The sequence below is a fragment of the Mus caroli genome, unplaced genomic scaffold (assembly GCF_978045245.1).
Source record: "Mus caroli unplaced genomic scaffold, Mus_caroli_1 scaffold_18, whole genome shotgun sequence".
In the NCBI taxonomy this organism is placed as follows: domain Eukaryota; kingdom Metazoa; phylum Chordata; class Mammalia; order Rodentia; family Muridae; genus Mus; species Mus caroli.
This window is the reverse complement of record NW_028227273.1, coordinates 77406121-77429686: the sequence shown is the minus strand read 5'-3', so window position 1 is coordinate 77429686 and position 23566 is coordinate 77406121. Positions and strand designations below refer to the sequence as shown.

The following is a 23566-nucleotide window of genomic DNA, read 5'->3' as shown; positions in this document are numbered from 1 at the left end:
TCTGAGGGCAGTGGACTTAAGGCAAGAATTTGAGTCCTGGCTCTTGAAAACAAGGTCACAACCCACAAAGGGGCGAAGCACGCAGCCAATCAGAGCTGAGCCAATCAGATAGGGTGGCAAAGGCTGGCGTGTAGGCTATCGGAAACCTGGACAATTGCTGCCAAAATACATATCTCTGCTAATCTGGAATAGGTGTGCGTCTAGATTGGAAGCTTGTGCACTGAACCACTATTGGGAGTTGCATTTGCACCCTCTCACCCTGAGAGAGTTGACCTGTCACTCAAGATGTACTGGCCAATCACAGCACAAGTAGGATCTGCCAGTCAAAAAAGGAGGGTGGTTTTTCCGGATGTATTTTACTGGTTCCCTGTGAGATCTGCCAGTCAAAACCGGAGGGTGGTTCTTCCGGAATCCTTTTCGCTGGTTCCCTGTAAAGCAGGTTTAAGTGATTTGTCCTGTGTGCTGCTGGGTACTGTGAAGGAAGCTCAGGCAAGTTCTGAAAGTGCGACATGATGAGGATATTGTCACTTCCCACAGAGGTGAGGAGCGGGATCGGGTGTGGTGGGTCCTACGGAAGGCTGGGTCGGAACCAGCAGCTACATGCAGGCACCTGTGAGTTGCCTCGTGGTTTTAGCCGCTTCTGGACCCAATGGTGGCACGTGTATAACTTCACTATCTGGGCTGAATGTTCACAAAACCTTTCGAGCAGGGTCCTGTGTATAGAAACACCTTAGGGGCTGGAGAGATGGCTCAGTGGGTAAGAGCACCCGACTGCTCTTCTAAAGGTCCATAGTTCAAATCCCAGCAACCACATGGTGGCTAACAACCATCCGAAACAAGATCTTGCGCGCTCTTCTGGAGTGTCTGAAGACAGCTACAGTGTACTTACATATAGTGGATATCTTAAAAAAAAAAAAAAAAAAAGAAACACCTTAGCAGGATGCCAAAGGCAGACAGGCTACGTTTCTTTCGTGTATTCTACAAGTTCTTCTCTTGGCATTTAGCATTTTGGTTGTCATTCATTTCGAGTTAAATTTGTCGACGTTTAATATGTATCTCATGTGTTTGGTAGATGAAAACACATTTTTTTTTCAATATTTCTCCGTTTTTTTTTTTTTTAATAACCAGAAAAAGTGTGGACTAATTTTAGAAGAGCTTCGTCTTTAGTTTTTTATAAAATTGTTTCTGAGACAAAGTATGTTGGCACGTGGATCTCAGTCTCCTCCTCTACCTTGCTAAACTTCGTAATTCATTAGTTAAATGGCTGTACCTCAAGAGAGTGTTAAAATTGCTCATTTTAGTCATGTAGTGTACAGCCCTTTGCAGTAGAAGGAGAAGTCCTTGCATTTGGAGCATGGCTTCTGTCTTCAGACCCGAGCAGGAGGAACAGTTTCCTGTGTACACTTCAGGGCTAACAGTGTAGACAGTAGCTAGCTCATACACTGTAGTTTAAGGGAATTATCTGCAGGGGTCATCATTATGAACAAGCTTCTGATGGTGTAATTTGTAATTCCCCAGGGTAAATTAAGTCATGCATGTGAATAAAAATAATCCAGATTGGTGGGTATACCACCTGGGGAGGTTATGTTGAACCAAACTTCATTGATCTAGATAAGGCCATTCAGAAATTTGAATCAAGGGAAATTGGCTTTATCTATGTGTGTCAAGTTATAGACTTCAGCAGCTAATGTTGCATATAATGACGGGATCATACATTATCTTATTGATGCCATTTTCCTAAAAGGTAATAGCCTAATATTGTTGAAAGACACTGTATCTAGGCATACTTTCTTTTTTATTTCTTAGATATTTTCTTCATTTACATTTCAAATGCTATCCCCAAAGCCCTCTATAGCCTCCCTCTGCCCTGCTCCTCAACCCACACATTCCCTCCTCCTGGCCCTGGCATTTCCCTGTACTTGGGCTTATGATCTTCCCAAGACCAAGAGCCTCTCCTCCCATTGATGGCTGACTAGACCATCCTCTGCTACATATGCAACTAGAGACAAAGCTCTGGGGGTTACTGCTTAGTTCATTTTGTTGTTCCTCCTATAGGGTTTCAGACCCCTTTAGCTCTTTGGGTACTTTCTCTAGCTCCTTCATTATGGGCCCCGTGTTCCATCCAGTAGATGACTGTGAGCATCCACTTCTGTATTTGCCAGGCACTGGCATAGCCTCGCAAGAAGAGCTAGGTCAGGGTCCTGTCAGCAAAATCTTTTTGACATATACAATAGTGTCTGGGTTTGATGGTTATATATGGAATAGATCCCCGAGTGGGGGAGTCTCTGGATGGTCATTCGTTCAGTCTGCTCCACACTTTGTCTCTGTAACTCCATACATGAGCATTTTGTTCCCCACTTCTAAGAAGGACCCAAGTATCCACACTTTGGTCTTCCTTCTTGAGTTTCAAGTCTTTTGCAAATTGTATGTTGGGTTCTCTGAGTGTATGGGCTATTATCCCCTTATCAGTAAGTGCATATCATTTGTGTTCTTGTGTGATTCAGTTACTTCACTCAGGATGATATCCTCCAGATCCATCCTTTTCTCTAAGAATTTCATGAATTCATTGTTTTTAATAGTACTTCATTGTGTAAATATACCACATTTTCTGTATTCTTTCCTCCATTGAGGAACAACTGGGATCTTTCCAGCTTCTGGCTATTATAAATAAGGCTGCTATGAACATAGTGGAGCATGTGTCCTTGCATGTGTCCTTATTACATGTTAGAGCATCTTTTGGGTATAAGCTCAGGAGTGGTATTGCTGGGTCCTCAGGTAGTCCAATTTTCTGAGGAACTGCTAAACTGATTTCCAGAGTGGTTGTACAAGCTTGCAATCCCACCAACCATGGAGGAGTGTCCCTCTTTCTCCACATCCTTGCCAGCATCTGTTGTCTCCTGAATGTTTGATCTTAACCATTCTGACTGCTGTGAGATGGAATCTCAGGGTTGTTTTGACTTGCATTTCCCTGATGATTAAGCATGTTGAACATTTTTTCAGGTGCTTCTCAGCCATTCAGTATTCCTCCGTTGAGAATTCATTGTTTAGCTCTTTACCCCATTTTTAATAGGGTTATTTAGTTCTCTGGAAGCCAGCTTCTTGAGTTCTTTATATATATTATATGTTAGCCACCTATCAGATTTAGGATTGGTAAAGATCCTTTCCCAGTTTGTTGCTAGCCTTTTTTTTTTTTTTTTAATATGTAAGTACACTTAGCTGTCTCAGATGCTCCAGAAGAGGGCGTCAGATCTCATTATGGATGGTTGTGAGCCACCATGTAGTTGCTGGGATTTGAACTCAGGAACTTTGGAAGAGAGGTCAGTGCTCTTAACCGCTGAGCCATCTCTCCAGCCCCCTGTTGCAAGCCTTTTTGTATTATTGACTTTCGGTCTTTTTCCTTATACAAGCTTTGCAATTTTATGAGGCCCCATTTGTTGATTCTCGATCTTACAGCACAAGTCATTGCTGTTCTGTGCAGGAATTTTTCCCCTGTGCCCATATCTTTGAGGCTTTTCCCACCTTCTACTCTATATGTTTCAGTGTTTCTGGTTTTATGTGGAGTTCCTTGATCCAGTTAGACTTGAGCTTTGTAGAAGGAGATAAGAATGGATTAATTTGCATTCTTCTACATGCTATCTGCCAATTGAGCCAGCACCATTTGTTGAAGATGCTGTCCTCTTTCCACTGGATGGTTTGAGCTCCTTTGTCAAAGATCAAGTGAGCATAGATGTGTGAGTTTATTTCTGGGTCTTAAATTCTGTTCCATTGATCTGACTGACTGTCACTGTACCAGTAACATGCAGGGGGTTTTTGTTTGTTTGTTTTTGTTTTGTTTTATCACAAATTGCTCTGTAGTACAGCTTGAGTTCCGGGATGGTGATTCCACCAAAGGCTCTTTAATTGTTGAGATAGTTTTTGCTATCCTAGGATTTTTGTTATTCCAGAATTATTTGCAAATTGCCCTTTCTAACTCTGTGAGGAATTGAGTTCCAATTTTGATGGGGATTGCAGTGAATCTGTAGATTGCTTTCAGCAAGATAGTCATTTTTACTGTACTAATATTGCCAATCCATGAGCATGGGAGACCTTTCCATCTTCTGAGATATTCTTTGATTTCTTTCTTCAGAGACTTGAAGTTCTTATACAGATCTTTCACTTCCTTAGTTGGAGTCACACCAAGGTATTTTATATTATTTGTGAGTACTGTGAAGGGTGTTGTTTCCCTATTTATTTCTCATTCTGTTTATCGTTTGTGTAGAGAAAGGCCTCTGATTTATTTGAGTTCATTTTATATCCAGCTACTGCACTGAAGTTGTTCATCAGGTTTAGGAGTTCTCTGGTAGAATTTTTAGTGTCACTTATAGATACTATCATATCCTCTGCAAATAATGATATTTTTTAACTTTTTCTTTTCCAATTTGTATCCCCTTGATCTTCTTTTGTTGTGGAATTCTTCTGGCTAGGACTTCAAGTCCTATACTGAATAATTATGGAGAAAGTGGGCAGCCTTGTCTAGTCCCTGATTTTAGTGGGATTGCTTTAAGTTTTCTCTCCATTTAGTTTGATGTTGGCTACTGGTTTGCTGTATTTGCCTACGAGGTAATGGCCTGCTCTTGTTGAAAGACACTGTAGCTATTCATACTTTCAATAATATCTATCTTTTTAAGAAGTCAATTCTTTTTTTTTTTTAATTGTTAATATTTTTATTACATATTTTCCTCAATTACATTTCCAATGCTATCCCAAAAGCCCCCCATAGCCCCCCCCCACTTCCCTACCCACCCATTCCCATTCTTTTGGCCCTGGCATTCCCCTATATTGGGGCATATAAAGTTTGCAAGTCCAATGGGCCTCTCTTTCCATTGATGGCCGACTAGGTCATCTTTCGATACATATGCAGCTAGAGACAAGAGCTCCGGGGTTCTGGTTAGTACATCATGTTGTTCCAACAATAGGGTTGCAGATCCCTTTAGCTCCTTGGGTACTTTCTCTAGCTTCTCCATTGGGAGCCCTGTGATACATCCAATAGCTGACTGTGAACATCCACTCCTGTGTTTGCTAGGCCCCGGCATCGTCTCACAAGAGACAGCTATATTTGGGTCCTTTCAGCAAAATCTTGCTAGTGTATGCAATGGTGTCAGCGTTTAGAAGCTGATTATGGGATGGATCCCTGGATACGGCAGTCTCTAAATGGTCCATCCTTTCATCACAGCTACGAACTTTGTCTCTGTAACTCCTTCCCTGGGTGTTTTGTTCCCAATTCTAAGAAGGTGCACAGTGTCCACACTTTGGTCTTCATTCTTCTTGAGTTTCATGCGTTTATCAAATTGTATCTTATATCTTGGGTATCCTAAGTTTTGGGCTAATATCCACTGATCAATGAATACATATTGTGTGAGTTCTTTTGTGATTGTGTTACTTCACTCAAGATGATGCCCTCCAGGTCCATCCATTTGGCTAGGAATTTCATAAATTCATTCTTTTTAATAGCTGAGTAGTACTCCATTGTGTAAATGTACCATAATTTCTGTATCCATTCCTCTGTTGAGGGACATCTGGGTTCTTTCCAGCTTCTGGCTATTATAAATAGGGCTGCTATGAACATAGTGGAGCATGTGTCCTTCTTACCGGTTGGGACATCTTCTGGATATATGCCCAGGAGAGGTATTGCTGGATCCTCTGGTAGTACTATGTCCAATTTTCTGAGGAACCGCCAGACCGATTTCCGGAGTGGTTGTACAAGCTTGCAATCCCACCAACAATGGAGGAGTGTTCCTCTTTCTCCACATCCTTGCGAGCATCTGCTGTCACCTGAATTTTTGATCTTAGCCATTCTGACTGGTGTGAGGTGGAATCTCAGGGTTGTTTTGATTTGCATTTCCCTGATGATTAAGGATGTTGAACATTTTTTCAGGTGCTTCTCTGCCATTCGGTATTCCTCAGGTGAGAATTCTTTGTTCAGTTCTGAGCCCCATTTTTTTATGGGGTTATTTGACTTTCTGGAGTCCACCTTCTTGAGTTCTTTATATATATTGGATATTAGTCACTTATCTGATTTAGGATAGGTGAAGATCCTTTCCCAATCTGTTGGTGGTTTTTTTGTCTTATTGCTGGTGTCTTTAGCCTTGCAGAAGCTTTGCAGTTTCATGAGGTCCCACTTGTCAATTCTCGATCTTACAGCACAAGCCATTACTGTTCTATTCAGGAATTTTTCCCCTGTGCCCATATCTTCAAGGCTTTTCCCCACTTTCTCCTCTATAAGTTTCAGTGTCTCTGGTTTTATGTGAAGTTCCTTGATCCACTTAGACTTGACCTTAGTACAAGGAGATAGGAATGGATCGATTCGAATTCTTCTACATGTTAACAACCAGTTGTGCCAGCACCATTTGTTGAAAATGCTGTATTTCTTCCACTGGATGTTTTTAGCTCCCTTGTCGAAGATCAAGTGACCATAGGTGTGTGGGTTCATTTCTGGGTCTTCAATTCTATTCCATTGGTCTATTTGTCTGTCACTATACCAGTACCATGCAGTTTTTATCACAATTGCTCTGTAGTAGAGCTTTAGGTCCGGCATGGTGATTCCACCAGAGGTTCTTTTATCCTTGAGAAGAGTTTTTGCTATCCTAGGTTTTTTGTTATTCCAGATGAATTTGCAGATTGCACTTTCTAATTCGTTGAAGAATTGATTTGGAATTTTGATGGGGATTGCATTGAATCTGTAGATTGCTTTTGGCAAGATAGCCATTTTTACAATGTTGATCCTGCCAATCCATGAGCATGGGAGATCTTTCCATCTTCTGAGATCTTCTATAATTTCTTTCTTCAGAGACTTGAAATTTTTATTATACAGATCTTTCACTTCCTTAGTTAGAGTCACGCCAAGATATTTTATATTATTTGTGACTATTGAGAAGGGTGTTGTTTCCCTAATTTCTTTCTCAGCCTGTTTATTCTTTGTGTAGAGAAAGGCCATTGATTTGTTTGAGTTAATTTTATATCCAGCTACTTCACCGATGCTGTTTATCAGGCTTAGGAGTTCTCTGATGGAATTTTTAGGGTCACTTATATATACTATCATATCATCTACAAAGAGTGATATTTTGACTTCATCTTTTCCAATTTGTATCCCTTTGATTTCCTTTTGTTGTCGAATTGCTCTGGCTAGGACTTCAAGTACAATGTTGAATAGGTATGGAGAAAGTGGACAGCCTTGTCTAGTCCCTGATTTTAGAGGGATTGCTTCAAGCTTCTCACCATTTACTTTGATGTTGGCTACTGGTTTGCTGTAGATTGCTTTTATCATGTTTAGGTATGGGCCTTGAATTCCTGATCTTTCCAAGACTTTTATCATGAATGGGTATTGGATCTTGTCAAATGCTTTTTCCGCATCTAACGAGATGACCATGTGGTTTTTGTCTTTGAGTTTGTTTATATACTGGATTACGTTGATGGATTTCCGTATATTGAACCATCCCTGCATCCCTGGGATGAAACCTACTTGGTCAGGATGGATGATTGTTTTGATGTGTTCTTGGATTCGGTTACAAGAACTTTATTGAGGATTTTTGCATCAATATTCATAAGGGATATTGGTCTGAAGTTTTCTATCTTTGTTGGGTCTTTTTGTGGTTTAGGTATCAGAGTAATTGTGGCTTCATAGAATGAGTTGGGTAGAGTACCTTCTGTTTCTATTTTGTGGAATAGTTTGTGAAGAACTGGGATTAGATCTTCTTTGAAGGTCTGATAGAAATCTGCACTAAAACCATCTGGTCCTGGGCTTTTTTTAGTTGGGAGATTATTAATGACTGCTTCTATTTCTTTTGGGGATATAGGGCTGTTTAGATCATTAACCTGATCTTGATTCAACTTTGGTAACTGGTATCTGTCTAGGAACTTCTCCATTTCATCCAGGTTCTCCAGTTTTGTTGAGTATAGCCTTTGGTAGAAGGATCTGATGGTGTTTTGGATGTCTTCAGGATCTGTTGTTATGTCTCCTTTTTCATTTCTGATTTTGTTAATTAGGATGCTTTCCCTGTGCCCTCTAGTGAGTCTGGCTAAGGGTTTATCTATCTTGTTGATTTTCTCAAAGAACCAGCTCCTTGATTGGTTGATTCTTTGAGTAGTTCTTCTTGTTTCCACTTGGTTGATTTCGCCCCTGAGTTTGATTATTTCCTGCCGTCTACTCCTCTTGGGTGAATTTGCTTCCTTTTGTTCTAGTGCTTTTAGGTGTGTTGTCGAGCTGCTAATGTGTGCTCTCTCTAGTTTCCTTTTGGAGGCACTCAGAGCTATGAGTTTTCCTCTTAGAAATGCTTTCATTGTGTCCCATAAGTTTGGGTATGTTGTGGCTTCATTTTCATTGAACTCTAAAAAGTCCTTAATTTCTTTCTTTATTCCTTCCTTGACCAAGGTATCATTGAGAAGAGTGTTGTTCAGTTTCCACGTGAAGGTTGGCTTTCTATTATTTATTTTGTTATTGAAGATCAGCCTTAGTCCATGGTGATCTGATAGGATGCATGGGACAATTTCAATATTTTTGTATCTGTTGAGGCCTTTTTTGTGACCAATTATATGGTCAATTTTGGAGAAGGTACCATGAGGTGCTGAGAAGAAGGTATATCCTTTTGTTTTAGGATAGAATGTTCTGTAGATATCTGCCAGATCCATTTGATTCATAATTTCTCTTAGTTTCTCTGTGTCCCTGTTTAGTTTCTGTTTCCATGATCTGTCCATTGGTGAAAGTGGTGTGTTGAAGTCTCCCACTATTATTGTATGAGGTGCAATGTGTGCTTTGAGATTTACTAAAGTTTCTTTAATGAATGTGGCTGCCTTTGTATTTGGAGCATAGATATTCAGGATTGATAGTTCCTCTTGGAGGATTTTACCTTTGATGAGTATGAAGTGTCCCTCCCTGTCTTTTTTAATGACTTTGGGTTGGAAGTCAATCTTATCAGATATTAGAATGGCTACTCCAGCTTGTTTCTTCATGCCATTTGCTTGGAAAATTGTTTTCCAGCCTTTCATTCTGAGGTAGTGTCTATCCTTTTCTCTGAGATGAGTTTCCTGTAAGCAGCAAAATGTTGGGTCTTGTTTGTGTAGCCAGTTTGTTAGTCTATGTCTTTTTATCAGGGAGTTGAGTCCATTGATATTAAGAGATATTAAGGAAAAGTAATTGTTGTTTCCTGTTATTTTTGTTGTTAAAGTTGGCATTTTGTTCTTGTGGCTGTCTTCTTTTAGGTTTGTTGAGGGATTACCTTCTTGTTGTTTCCAGGGCGTGGTTCCTGTCCTTGTATTGGTTTTTTTCTGTTATTATCCTTTGAAGGGCTGGATTCGTGGAGAGATAATGTGTGAATTTGGTTTTGTTGTGGAATACTTTGGTTTCTCCATCTATGTTAATTGAGAGTTTGGCTGGGTATAGTAGCCTGGGCTGGAATTTGTGTTCTTTTAGTGTCTGTATAACATCCGTCCAGGATCTTCTGGCTTTCATAGTCTCTGGTGAAAAATCTGGTGTAATTCTGATAGGCTTGCCTTTATATGTTACTTGGCCTTTTTCTCTTACTGCTTTTAGTATTCTATCTTTATTTAGAGCATTTGTTGTTCTGATTATTATGTGTCGGGAGGTATTTCTTTTCTGGTCCGGTCTATTTGGAGTTCTGTAGGCTTCTTGTATGTTCATGGGCATCTCTTTCTTTAGATTTGGGAAGTTTTCTTCTATAATTTTGTTGAAGATGTTTGCTGGTCCTTTGAGTTGAAAATCTTCATTCTCATCCACTCCTATTATCCGTAGGTTTGGTCTTCTCATTGTGTCCTGTATTTCTTGGATGTTTTGAGTTAGGATCTTTTTGCATTTTACATTTTCCTTGATTGTTGTGCCGATGTTCTCTATGGAATCTTCTGCACCTGAGATTCTCTCTTCCATCTCTTGTATTCTTTTGCTGATGCTCGTATCTATGGTTCCAGATTTCTTTCCTAGGGTTTCTATCTCCAGTGTTGCCTCATTTTGGGTTTTCTTTATTGTGTCTACTTCCCTTTTTAGGTCTAGTATGGTTTTGTTCATTTCCATCATCTGTTTGGATGTGTTTTTCTGTTTTTCTGTAAGGACTTCTACCTGTTTGATTATGTTATCCTGTTTTTCTTTAAGGATTTGTAACTCTTTAGCAGTGTTCTCCTGCAATTCTTTAAGGGATTTTTGTGCTTCCTCTTTAGTGTCTTCTGCCTGTTTAGCAGTGTTCTCCTGTATTTCTTTATTGTGTTATTAAAGTCCTTCTTGAAGTCCTCTACCATCATCAGGAGATATGCTTTTAGATCCGTGTCTAGCTTTTCCGGTGTGTTGGGGTGCCCTGGACTGGGCGAAGTGGGGGTGCTGGGTTCTGATGATGGTGAGTGGTCTTGGTTTCTGTTAGTAAGATTATTACGTTTACCTTTCGCCATCTGGTAATCTCTGGGGTTAGTTGTTATTGTTGTCACTGTTTAAAAATTGGAGCAGAAGCTGTGTTCCACTCACCAGCAGTCTCTAAATCCTGCGGCGGGGGTCGTGGGTAGCTGGCGGGTGTCAGGCAACCCTGCACTCCAGCTACCCCGGCGCTGATCCGGCCGGATGAGGCCTGTGGCCCTACTCAGGCCGGTTTCTGCTTCCCTAACTAATGCAGTCTCAGGTCCCGCGCGCAATTGGATTGGAGCAGAAGCTGTGCTCCACTCACCAGAAGTCTTAAGATCCTGTGGCGGGTGTTGTGGGTAGCTGGCGAGTGTCAGCCGACCCTGCGCCCCAGCTGCCCCGGTGCTTTTCTGACCAGAAGAGGCTTGTGGCCCTATGTAGGCCGGATTTCTCTCTCCCCAACCAGAGCAGTCTCAGGTCCCGCGTGATTGGACTGGAGCAGAAGCTGTGTACCACTCACCAGCAGTCCCAAAATCCTGCGGCGGGGGTCGTGGGTAGCTGGCGGGTGTCAGGCGACCCTGCGCTCAAGCTTCCCCTGTGCTGATCCGGCCAGATGAGGCCTGTGGCCCTACTCAGGCCGGTTTCTGCTTCCCTAACTAATGCAGTCTCAGGTCCCGCGCGCAATTGGATTGGAGCAGAAGCTGTGCTCCACTCACCAGAAGTCTTAAGATCCTGTGGCGGGTGTTGTGGGTAGCTGGCGAGTGTCAGCCGACCCTGCGCCCCAGCTGCCCCGGTGCTTTTCTGACCGGAAGAGGCTTGTGGCCCTATGTAGGCCGGATTTCTCCCTATTTCAACTTTTAAAAATAAATTTTGATATTATAATTAAATCCTTTAGGTTTATCCTTTCTCACTGTTGTTACATCTTAAGCCCCAACACAAATGGCCTAGGTGCCTATTTAACAAATCAAAGCAGGCCAGAATGTCAGTTTCTCCCCAAATCCCCCAGTTACCCTTTACAGTGTATGCCTAACAAAACCCACCCTTGGGGTATACATCACCCTGCTCCCCTTCCTTATGTAATCCACCCAAATTTGTTAGAATATCTTTTTCATCTATCATTTACCCACTTCATCTCTTAGTCTTGTTTTCCTCTCCTCTCCTTCCTCTCTTCACATGGCTTTGGTTCCACTTGACTCTGGTCACTCTCTAAGATGTGCCTGTCTCTAACTCCACTCTCCCATGTATCAGCAATAAACTTTCTATTCCACCATGTCTAGGAACAGCCATGTTCCTTTCCTTTTTATTTCCTTTTCCTTTCGCTTCCCTTTAACCACTCCTTGTTTTCACATTTATGGCCACATCTACCTTCAATTGTTGCAACGTTTTTAATTTAATTTCTTTTGAATATTTAATTTGATTTGATTTTAATTTTTTGAATTTAATTGAATTACCAGCCACATGGTTGTGTTTATGGAAATTAAATTCCAGGCCACATAAGGAGTTTTGAGTTTCAGAAGTTTTTCAGTTGTGCATGGTGCTTGGCACAAAGCAGACATTAAATTGTTCTTTACCATTGTTTTGCATGTGGGCTTCAGTTGTTGTCCTGAAATTACAAAGAAGTGTGAGTGGCTGCAGAGACATACAAACCATTTTGCTCATCTGAATTCACAAAGAGAGCTGTAGAATATTGAGCTGCTCTATTTGGAGGAGAGATCAGTAGTATCTTTTTTTTTTTTTTTTCCAGTTTTTAAACTCTGGTTGAAACACCACTAAACATGGTACAAGTGGAAAAAAATCTCTTATGAAGTCCTCTGTGAACGAAAATTGTGAAAAGTTTCTGATTAGACAGAAACCGCGCCATCTCCAAGGGAGAATACTCAGTGTAACTGTGGCTTCATAGAATGAATTGGTTTGTGTTCCTTCTGTTTCTATTTTGTGAACTAGATTGAAGAGTATTGGTAGTATGTCTTCGTTGAAGGTCTGATAGAATTCTGCACGAAAACCATCTGTCCTGGGCATTTCTTTGTTTGTTTGTTTGTTTGTTTGTTTGTTTGTTTAGGAGACTTTTAATGACTGCATGTATTTCTTTAGGGGCTTAAGGGACTGTTTAATGATTTATCTGATCCTGATTTAACTTTGGTTTTTATTATCTGTCTAAAAACTTGTCCATTACATCCAGATATTCCAGTTTTGTGTAATATACATGGTTTTGGTAGTAGGATATGATGATTTTTTTGAATTTCTTTAATTTCTGTTGTTATATCTTCCTTTTCATTTCTGATTTTGTTAATTTGGACACTGTCTCTGTGCCCTCTAGTTGGTGTGGCTAAGGTTTACCTATCTTGTTCATTTTCTCAAAGAACCAGCTTCTTTGAATCAGTTTTGTTGATTATTTGCATTGTTCCTTTTCTTTCTGTTTGGTTTATTTCAGCCCTGAGTTTGATTATTTCCTGCTGTCTACTTCTCTTGGGTTTATTTTCTTCCTTTTGTTCTAGAGCTTTCGGGTGTACTGTTAAGATGCTAGTGTGTGCTCTCTCCAGTTTGTTTTTGGAGGCACTCAGAGCTGAGTTTTCCTCTTAGCATTGCTTTCATGGTGTCACGTAAGTTTTGGTATGTTGTGCCTTCATTTTCATTAAATTCTGCAAAGTTTTTAATTTCTTTTTTCTTCCTTGACCATTGATTGATGTGGCAATAGACCAGGCTTGGCTTCAGAGATGATCTGAGAGAAGGGGTGTGTGGTAGTGGTGAAAAGAAAAAGCATGGATTCAAATTGGATAATATTTATTTTTCTGGATATGGATTTTCCTTCTGCTAATATTTCTGTGCTGCTCTGTCTCTCTCTGGATATTTCCTTGTCTATATTCTGCTTGATTGCTATTCTGAGAGACCTCTATGTCCATGTCCTGCTTTCTTGCTTCTCTCCCTCTCCCTATCCCTCCCTCTCTCTCTCTCCCTCTCCCTCTACCTATCTCTCTCTCTCTCTCTCTCTCTCTCTCTCTCTCTCTCTCTCTCTCTCTCTCTGTGTGTGTGTGTGTGTGTGTGTGTGTGTGTGTGTGTGTGTGTGTGTCTGTGTGTCTGTATGTCTGTATGCATGCGTGCACATTCTCCTAGCAGTTTTCTCTTTGGTTTAAACATTTCTCTGGTAATCTCATCTCCAACAGAATACAAGTACAGTTTTTGTTTTGTTTTTTTTTTAATTTTTTTAATTTTACCTATCAACCTAGTCATTTACTCCAGGTTTTAGTTTTGTTTATCTTATGAATCAGCATTCCATGACTCCAAGCTTTTGATTCTTAGGAGACTGAGGAGTATATTTTTTCTTAGCATTGCAAAATACCTCAAAGCTCTATCTGCCTTTGTTAAACACAGATGATAGGCTAGTTGGGTGTTGACCCTGCCCTGAACTTATCATTTCCAGCAAGCCAGAGGGTAACCTTGCTCTGTCCTAGGTTGATCCTGAACTCAGGAACCTGTCTTGTCTTCCTAAGCTTAAGCAATCAATCAAACAAGCAAACAAATAGATGTAACTTTCGAACAACAAGTTGGCTCATAGTGTACTGCTTTTGTTGATTCAGAATCATGAAGACCCTCACATAATTCATATTGAATCATTACTTTTGCATAGTTGAGAAAATATATATTCAAACTCATGTATAGAGCGTTCTTTCCCATAAATGCTGTCCTGAAGATCCTAATATTTACCATTTTGCAGACATAGCCACACCCTTAACTCCTGGACTCCAGCTGTTTCTAATTATCATGGAGTCCTTAACCTTAACACTGAGGACATTCCTTGCCAGATTGTGAAATATGTACCTTATTGCCCACAGCACCCCTCAACACTCTAGTAAGCTGACACCAGGGCCGTCTGCCAGGTGCAGAAACTGTCACTCAGTCTCATTAGGTCCAAGCAAGGCTTGATCTTCCATTGCAGAAGTTAATTTCAGACATTTGCCACCTCCCAACCTCCTTTGGTTGCATACATTCTCATGGCCATCTGGCTATCTGTCCTCTCCCTCCCCAAACCTGACCCTGAACCCTCCCAATTTCCTCCTTTGTCTCCTCTCCCACCCAGTTCCTTTGATCAATCTGCCAAGCATAACTATTTAGTTCTGTATTCTAAGTGAGATTTAAGTGTCCTCACGTGTGCATTATGTCATCTCTACCTCTTTTCTGCCTTTGGAGTATAACCTGTGTATCCTGCATTTTATGGCTAATATCCACTTTCCACTTATAAGTGAGTTTATACCATGCATGTCCTTCTGTGATTGGGTTACCACAGTCAAGATAATAATTTCAACATCAATCCACTTGCCTATAAAATTATTGATGTCTTTACTTATAGTAGGTGATTAGTATTCTGTTGTCTAGGTGTAACACATTTATTTCATCCACACTTTATTTGAAGAACACCTAGGTTGTTCCAGTTTCTGGCTATTACAAAGAAAGCTGTTATGAACATAGTTCTGAAAGACCCACAACGTGAGTACTCTCCCACATTCTGACTCAGGAGAGGCGACACCCCAAATCACTCCATTTTTGTCCCCACATTCTTTAAGAAAGGAACAATTTTGAACTGAAAATTTTGAATGTGAGGGCCTCCACTGGGGTGGAGGTAGTCTCTTCAGGTTCCTTACTCCCTCTATTGCACTTTTGACTAAGGTGTGTCCTCACAGCTTCCCCTTAAAGTTTCTACTCTAAGGGAATTCTTGTCAGTCATTGGTATGCCAAATATCAGTGCCTTGTAGTAACAAAGCTATCTCCTAAATAATTGAAACTGGACCATTATATTCATTTATTTATCAAGCTTTAAGGGAGCGATAAGCAAGCAGTTTTCTTCTATTTTCATCCTCTGAGTTAATCTGACCAATTCCCAGTCAAAACTCCTGTGATACTGCATTTTTGCACTGATCTGTGTGTCTAGGCTAGGGGTGTTTTCTCCTTCTGAATTTTTTCAATAAACCTATTAAGTCCGTGACTAAGCAGGTGATAGACTAATGCAAGACCTCTTCTAAACAAAACATGGAGAAGGATAATGGGAGTGGGGATTCAGTCTGGAACAGTCCTGGAGTCATCAGGAGACAACACCCCTAGCCTAGAGACACAGATCAGTGCAAAGTGAGTTCCAGGACAGCCAGGGCTATACAGAGAAACCCTGTCTCAAAAAAAAAAAAAAAAAAAAAGGAAAATATTTCTTATATTATAGTTAAATCCTTTAGGCTTATCATTTCTTACTGTTGTTACGTCTCAAGGCCCAGCACAAATGGCTTAGGTGCCTATTTAACAAATCATAGCAGGCCAGTTTGTCAGTTTCTCCCCAAATCCCCCAGTCTCTACCTTTTATAGTTTATGGGTCACATAACCTACCCTGGATCCCAGGGATTGGTCTGCAACTCTCCCTGCTCCCCTTTCTTATGTAATCCACTCAAATTTGTTAGAATATCTTTTTCATCTATCATTTACCCACTTCATCTCTTAGTCTTGTTTTCCTCTCTTCACATGGCTTAGGTTCCACTTGATGCTGGTCACTCCCTAAGATGTGTCTTTCTCTTAACTCTACTCTCCCATGTATCAGCAATAAACTTTCTATTCCACCATGTCTAGGAATAGCCATGTTCCTTTCCTTTTTATTTCTTTTTCCTTTTACCTTCCATTAACCATTCCTTGTTTTCACATTTATGGCCACATCTACCTTCAATTGTTGCAACATTTTAAATTTAATTTCTTTTGAATATTAAATTTGATTTGTTTTTAATTTTTTCAATTTAATTGAATTACCATCAACATGGTTGTGTTTCATGGAAATTAAATTCCAAGGCACATAGGGAGTTTTTAGGGTTGTTTGTTTGTTTGTTTCAGACTGAGTTTCTTGGTATAGTGCTAGCTGTCCTAGAACTCACTTAGTATACTATCCTGGCCTAGAACTCAGATATCGGCATGCCTCTGCTTCTGCCTCTCTGCCTCTCTGTGCCTCTGTGCCTCTGCCTTTCTGCCTCCTCTCCCTCCTCTGCCTCCTCTGCCTCCTCTGCCTCTCTGCCTCCTCTGCCTCTGCTGCTTCTGCCTCTGCCTCCTGCCAAGTGCTGGGATTAAAGGTGTGCACCACTAGTGTCCATCTGAGTTTTGAGTTTTACAGGTTTTTCAGGTTGCATGGTTCTTGGCACTAAGAAGACATTAAATTGTTCTTCAAAATTGTTTTTTGTGGGGACTGCAGTTGTTATCCTGAAATCATAAAGATCTATGAGCATCTGCAGAGACATATAAACCATTTTAATCACCTGAATTCACAAAGAGATAGGTAGAGCATTAGACCTTTCTGTTTTTAGGAGACAATAGTAGCAACTCTTTTTTTTTTTTTTTTTTTCATTTTTAAAATCTATTTCGAACACTAAACATGATAGAAGTAGGAAGGAGAAAAAATTTTCTACTTTGTTCATGCGAAGATCATGTGCCCCGGTACAGCGGAATGCCAGGGACAGGAAGGGGGAGTGAGGGGATTGTGGAGAACAGTGGGGGGAGGGTATAGTAGGGGGCTTTACAGATATCATCTGAAATGTAAATGAAGAAAATAGCTAATAAAAAAAGTGCCTTAAACAAAAAGAAAGAAAGAAAGAAAGAAAGAAAGAAAGAAAGAAAGAAAGAAGAATCTCTTATGAATCCTCTATGAAAAGAAATTGTGAAAAGTTCCTGATTACACAGAAACCACTCCATCTCCAAGGGGGAGTACTCAGTGTAACTGTGGCTTCATAGAATGAACTGGGTTGTGTTCCTTCTGTTTCTACTTTGTGGAATAGTTTGAAGAGTATTGGTATTCTTCTTTGAAGCTCTGATAGAATTCTACATTAAAACCATCTTATCCTGGGTTTTTTTTTTTGGACTGGGAGACTCATATATTATTGATATTAATAATAATATATATATTTACCAGATATACCAAACAGTGCACAATACCAAGGGATTCCACATGAGAGAGGTTTATTGTGTATAGACAAAGGGGACAGCAAGGCAAGTAGAGGGGTGGAAAAGAAAGAGAGTGAGGAGAGGTTGATCTCCTAATTTATATGGAAAATGACATCACACAAGAAAGGGTGGGATTTGAGCTGAGTGGGATCTGGGATTGAGGTTGTTGGCTTGGCAACACAGGACATGGGTCACATCTTTACACCTGGTTTTGGAATGTCCGGGTGACTATCTGCAACTGTTTCATTCAGCTATTGGTAGAGCCTCTCAAAGAACACCCATGCTAAGCTCGTGTCTGCAGTTACAACATGCATCAGTAATAATGTTAGGGTGTGGTGACCACCTAGGGGATGGATTCCAAGTTGGGTCAGTCAATGTTCAGCCATTTGTTCATGCTCAGCTCCATGATTGTCCCCACATTCCTTTTAGTAAGGAACAACTTTGAGGTGAGAATGTTGGATGTGAGAGCCTCCACTGGGGCCCTGTCCATGTACTGGAGGTGGTTTCTTCAGATTCCATATTCACTCTGTTACACATTTGACTAAGGTTACCCACATTTGGGCCTTAGAGCCTCCCCTTAGAGTTTCTACTCTAAGGGAATTCTTGTCAGTCATTGGTATGCCAAATGTCAGTGCCTGTAGTAACAAAGCTAGCTCCTAAATAATTGAAACTGGACCATTATATTTATTTATTTATCAAGTTTTCAGGGAACAATAACTAAGCAGATTTCTTCTATTTACATCTTCTAAGTTAATCTGACCTATTCTTCGTCAAAAATCCAATGATACTTGCATTTTTTCACTGATCTGTGTCTCTAGGCTAGAGGTGGTTTGATTCTTTAATTTTTTTTTTTTTTTTTTTTGGGTAAGGGATACTGTGACATAGTATACAACTCTGACTATCCTAGAACTCATTGCCTATACCAAGCTGGCATCAAGAACAATGAGATATTTGTGCCTCTGTATCATCAGTGCTGTAATTAAATGCATTCACGAATCTAAGCATCTTGTTCATTACTTTTGTAATGAGAATATTTCATACAATATCTCTGTGTGCTTACTACTATTGATCTTTTTGCTTGTCTCTTTATATGTATTCATTGGCTTTTGTCTTCCAAGACTTTCTCCAACTCAAAGGGTGAAGAAATGACAGATGAGAACTCATTATTCAGGTTCCTTCAAAAATGATCATGAGTACATTATAACTTCTGTGTCAGGGAACAAGTGGGCGAACTACCAACATTATTTGAAATATTGTCAATGAAATGTACATGTCTAATATTTCATTCTCATGCTACTTTTGTACATATATATGGGATGTTTTAGAACGCAGTGACGTGCAATGATGTACTGGTGAGCTTTACTCAGGAAGAATGGGCTTTGCTGGATCCTTCCCAGAAGAGTCTCTACAAAGATGTGATGCTGGAAATCTATAAGAACCTCACTGCCATAGGTAAGATTGTGATTGTTGTTTCTTCTTTTGAAAGAGAGGGCAACTGTATTTTAGTTGTGTGTTTGTATGTGTGGTTGTTTGTTTTTCTTGTTGTTATTGATGTACCTCTACAATTTCATTTGAGAAGGAGGAAGAATGATGAGAATAAATTAGGCTTCTTTGTAAGGATCACTGAAGATAGTTTCTTAAATTTTGCCTGAATTCCACAAATATATCATGTATTTCCTTGTACTGTCTTCTAGGCTATAACTGGGAAGAAGACAATATTGAAGAAGATTGTGAAAATTGTGGAAGACCCAGAAGGTAATTTTCTTGTGCATGCTGATCCAAATATGCCTTTGAAGAAATCTTAGTTTGTTCTTGAAGTTTTACTTAAAATCAGGGTTATAAATAAGCAGAGTTTATGGATACTGATTATTAAATTCTCACAAAAAGGACAACTCAGTGTCAGGTATTTGATTGTGTTTGCAAGGCTTTCCTTTAAGACAGAAAACACGAAAACACTGCCTTAACAGACAGTACCTTATCAATCACAGTCCCATTCATTCCACAGTGTAGATCTGCCAATCTGTTTAGTCTCATACCACTCAGCTAGTATAAAAAGTGTACACACTGAATATGAAATCAGTTTATATCCAAAACTGTCTGATATGCAAACAGTCCATAGTATACTGATGTAATTCATATACTTGTGGCAAGGTTGCTTATATTATTGAGTGTGGAAGTTCTTGGAAGTGAAAAAGTTTGTTGTGAAATCTTAATCTAAATGCCACATGTCTATGAGGAACAAAAATTAAAACTAAGTGAATACAAGGTATATATATTTTGTTATTCTTCCTTAGGTAGTTGTATTATATGGGACAGATATATCTCTGTCTGTCTATGTGTCTGTCTATCTGTCTATGTATCTATCTTTCTAATCTGTCTATCATCTATTCATTGAACATAAATGATACAATACTCTGCCTAAGGCAAGCTAAACCCTATATAATTCGCTCAGGACAATTAAAAGATTGGTTAATTTTCCCAACTTAGAATAAATTTGTTGAAAATTGTGAAGGCGTACAATTAATTAAAATCACAACTTCTTTGTGAATACATCAAAAACCTCAGACTGCAGAAAATACCTATGAGTATTACTAATGTAGAAATATTCTGTTTCTCCTGTTGAACTTCCCAAATGTTGTATGGCTCATATTATAGGTAAATTCATGAATCCAACCATTGTGGTAAATCTGTGAATGCTTGCACATTTTGTCAAATATATGAAAAACCTCATAAAGGAAAAAGATATTGTAACTTTGTGTCATGTAATAAATGCTCTTTCCATCACAGGTACTTTTAAAGATGTAAATAATAACCATAATGAATCAAACTAACATGGATAAAAACAACATGACAGAACCTTATTATATCTGATTCCTCTTTACAATTAGAATAGATTGTTAGCCTAATCCATACAGATAAATGATTCATTGGTATAATAAATGGAGTAAAACTTATACATGTACCAATTGCATACACAGTCTTAAATAAAATCTTACTATAGAGAAACACTCTGAAAATATCTAATGTGTTAAACTCTATTTATATCACAGGCATCTTCAAAGGGATGGACCAAGTAATACTGGAGAGAAACCCTTTGAATATATTCAATATGATGGAGCCTTTGCAAGAAACCATCATCATCAGTTACATAAGAGCATTGGATCTTTCAAGTCTTATACTGATCATCAAATGCATAGAAGACCACACACTGAAGAAATAGTCTATGATGGTAACCAATGTGGTAAAACCTTTTCATGTCACAGCCATTTTGAAATCCCTAAAGGAACATATACTGGAGAAAAACTCTATGAATGTAATCAATGTGGGAAAACCTTTTCAGGTCACAGCAATCTTCATATCCATAAAAGAATACAAACTGGAAAGAAACCCTATAAATGTAACCAGTGTGGCAGAACCTTTGCACAATTTGGTCATCTTCAATGTCATAAAATAACACATACTGGAGAGAAACTCTATCAATGTAACCAATGTGGGAAAGCCTTGTCATATCACAAAACTCTTAAAATCCATAAAGAAGAAACACATACTGGAGAGAAACCATATGAATGTAATCAATGTAGCAAAGCCTTTGCATGTTGCAGATATCTTCGAATCCATAAAAAAACACATACTGGAGAGAAGCCGTATGAATGTAACCAATGTGGCAAAGCCTTTGCATATCACAGAACTCTTCAAATCAATAAAAGGACACATACTGGAGAGAAACACTATCAATGTAACCAAGGTGGCAAAGCCTTTGCATATCACAGAACTCTTCAAATCCATAAAAGGACACATACTGGAGAGAAACTCTATGAATGTAATCAATGTGGCAAAGCCTTTGCATGTCTTGGAAATCTTCAAAAACATAAAACAACACATACTGGAGAGAAACCCTATGAATGTAACCAGTGTGGCAAAGCCTTTAGACAATATGTTCATCTTCAGTGTCATGAAAGGATACATACTGGAGAGAAACCCTTTGAATGTAATCAATGTGGCAAAGCCTTTGCATGTCACAGCAATCTTCAAATCCATAAAAGAACACATACTGGAGAGAAACCCTATCAATGTAACCAATGTGGAAAAGCCTTTGCATATCACAGCCATCTTCAAATCCATAAAAGGACACATACTGGAGAGAAACTCTATGAATGTAATCAATGTGGCAAAGCCTTTGCACGTCTTGGAAATCTTCAAAAACATAAAACAACACATACTGGAGAGAAACCATATGAATGTAACCAGTGTGGCAAAGCCTTTAGACAACATGTTCATCTTCAGTGTCATGAAAGGATACATACTGGAGAGAAACCCTTTGAATGTAATCAATGTGGCAAAGCCTTTGCATGTCACAGCAATCTTCAAAGACATAAAAGAACGCATACTGGAGAGAAACCCTATGAATGTAATCAATGTGGCAAAGCCTTTGCACAGCACAGCCATCTTCAAATCCATAAAACAACACATACTGGAGAGAAACCCTATGAATGTAAACAATGTGGCAAAGCCTTTGCATGTCACAGATACCTTCAAATCCATAAAAGAACACATACTGGAGAGAAACCCTATGAATGTAAACAATGTGGCAAAGCCTTTGCATATCACAGAACTCTTCAAGTCCATAAAAGAACACATACTGGAGAGAAACCTTATGAATGTAATCAATGTGGCAAAGCCTTTGCACAGCACAGCCATCTTCAAATCCATAAAAGAACACATACTGGAGAGAAACCCTATGAATGTAAACAATGTGGCAAAGCCTTTGCATGTCGCAGATACCTTCAAATCCATAAAAGAACACATACTGGAGAGAAACCCTATGAATGTAAACAATCTGGCAAAGCCTTTGCATATCACAGAACTCTTCAAGTCCATAAAAGAACACATACTGGAGAGAAACCTTATGAATGTAATCAATGTGGCAAGGCCTTTGCATGTCGCAGATATCTTCAAATCCATAAAAGAACACATACTGGAGAGAAACCCTATGAATGTTACCAGTGTGGCAAAGCCTTTACACAATTTGTTCATCTTAAACGTCATGAAATAACACATACTGAAAAGAAACCCTATGAATGTAACTAATGTGGCAAAGCCTTTACACGTCACAGTACTCTTCAAATCCATAAAAGAACACATAGTGGAGAAAAACCCATATGAATGTAATCAATGTGACAAAGCCTTTGCAGGTCACATTACTCTTCGAAATCATAAAAGAATACATACTGGAGCAAAACCCTATGAGTGTAACCAGTGTAGCAAAGCTTTTACACAATTTGTTCATCTTCAGTGTCATCAAAGGTACATACTGGAGAGAAACCCTATGAATGTAAACAATGTGTCAAAGCCTTTACATGTCACAGTAGTCTTCAAATCCATAAAAGAACACATACTGGAGAGAAACCCTATGAGTGTAATCAATGTGGCAGAGCCTTTGTATGTCACAACTATCTTCAAATCCATAAAAGAACCCATACTGGAGAAAAACCCTGTGTATGTAAACAATGTGGCAAAACATTCGCATGTCACAATACTCCATGAAATCATAAAAGATCACATACTGGAGAGAAACCCTATGAATGTAACAAGTGTGGTAAAACCTTTGCAAGACACAGTCAGCTTCAGGCACATAAAAGAATACATACGGAAGAAAAACCCTGATAATACAGTGAATGTGGTAAAGGCTTTGTTATGGTAGTCTGAAAAGGAATTTTAAAAACAAATTCTTGTGAGAACCCTATAAATGTAATCAATCTAATAAAGCCATTTGTTAGCAGTCACCTTCTAAGGGATGCAACATGGTTTGTGGGAATATAGTGGGTGGGTGTATCTGATTCTTTTGCCTACTCTCCACATGGTTCTTGTCTTAATTATTTGGTTTGCGAGATTTGAAATGAGTGTTTGTGCCTATTTTTATTAAAATATGTTATGCCTTGTTCATTTACTGTCTCCAAGTATGTTGCTCTTTATTTCAGGGGAAATGGTAGAATATATGGGTGTGATGTTAGTTTGGGAGGGATATAGAGAAGTGGAGGGATGTGTACTGTGGTCCAGATATAAAGTGGGAGATGAGAACAAGGTAAAAAATAAAAAGAATGTAACTGTACATATTTACACACACACCTTTTAAACAAGGTATGAATTGAGTATATAATAAGTTATAACAAACAAAGATAACCTAGGTATAGAATTTTCAGTGTATGTCTCCATGCCCTCAAGGATCATAAGGTGATA

At 39.2% G+C, this 23566-nt stretch overlaps 1 protein-coding gene across 1 annotated transcript; it reads left to right on the top strand.

Annotated features, from left to right (window-relative positions):
• The first annotated feature begins 403 nt into the window (after positions 1–403).
• Positions 404–22993, top strand: LOC110288844 (uncharacterized). The gene is given in 6 exon segments (XM_085832772.1): positions 404–539; positions 18655–18781; positions 19024–19084; positions 20380–22483; positions 22485–22875; positions 22878–22993. Coding segments are annotated over 6 exon segments (2829 nt in total). The 5' UTR covers positions 404–509.
• Positions 22994–23566: the final 573 nt, after the last annotated feature.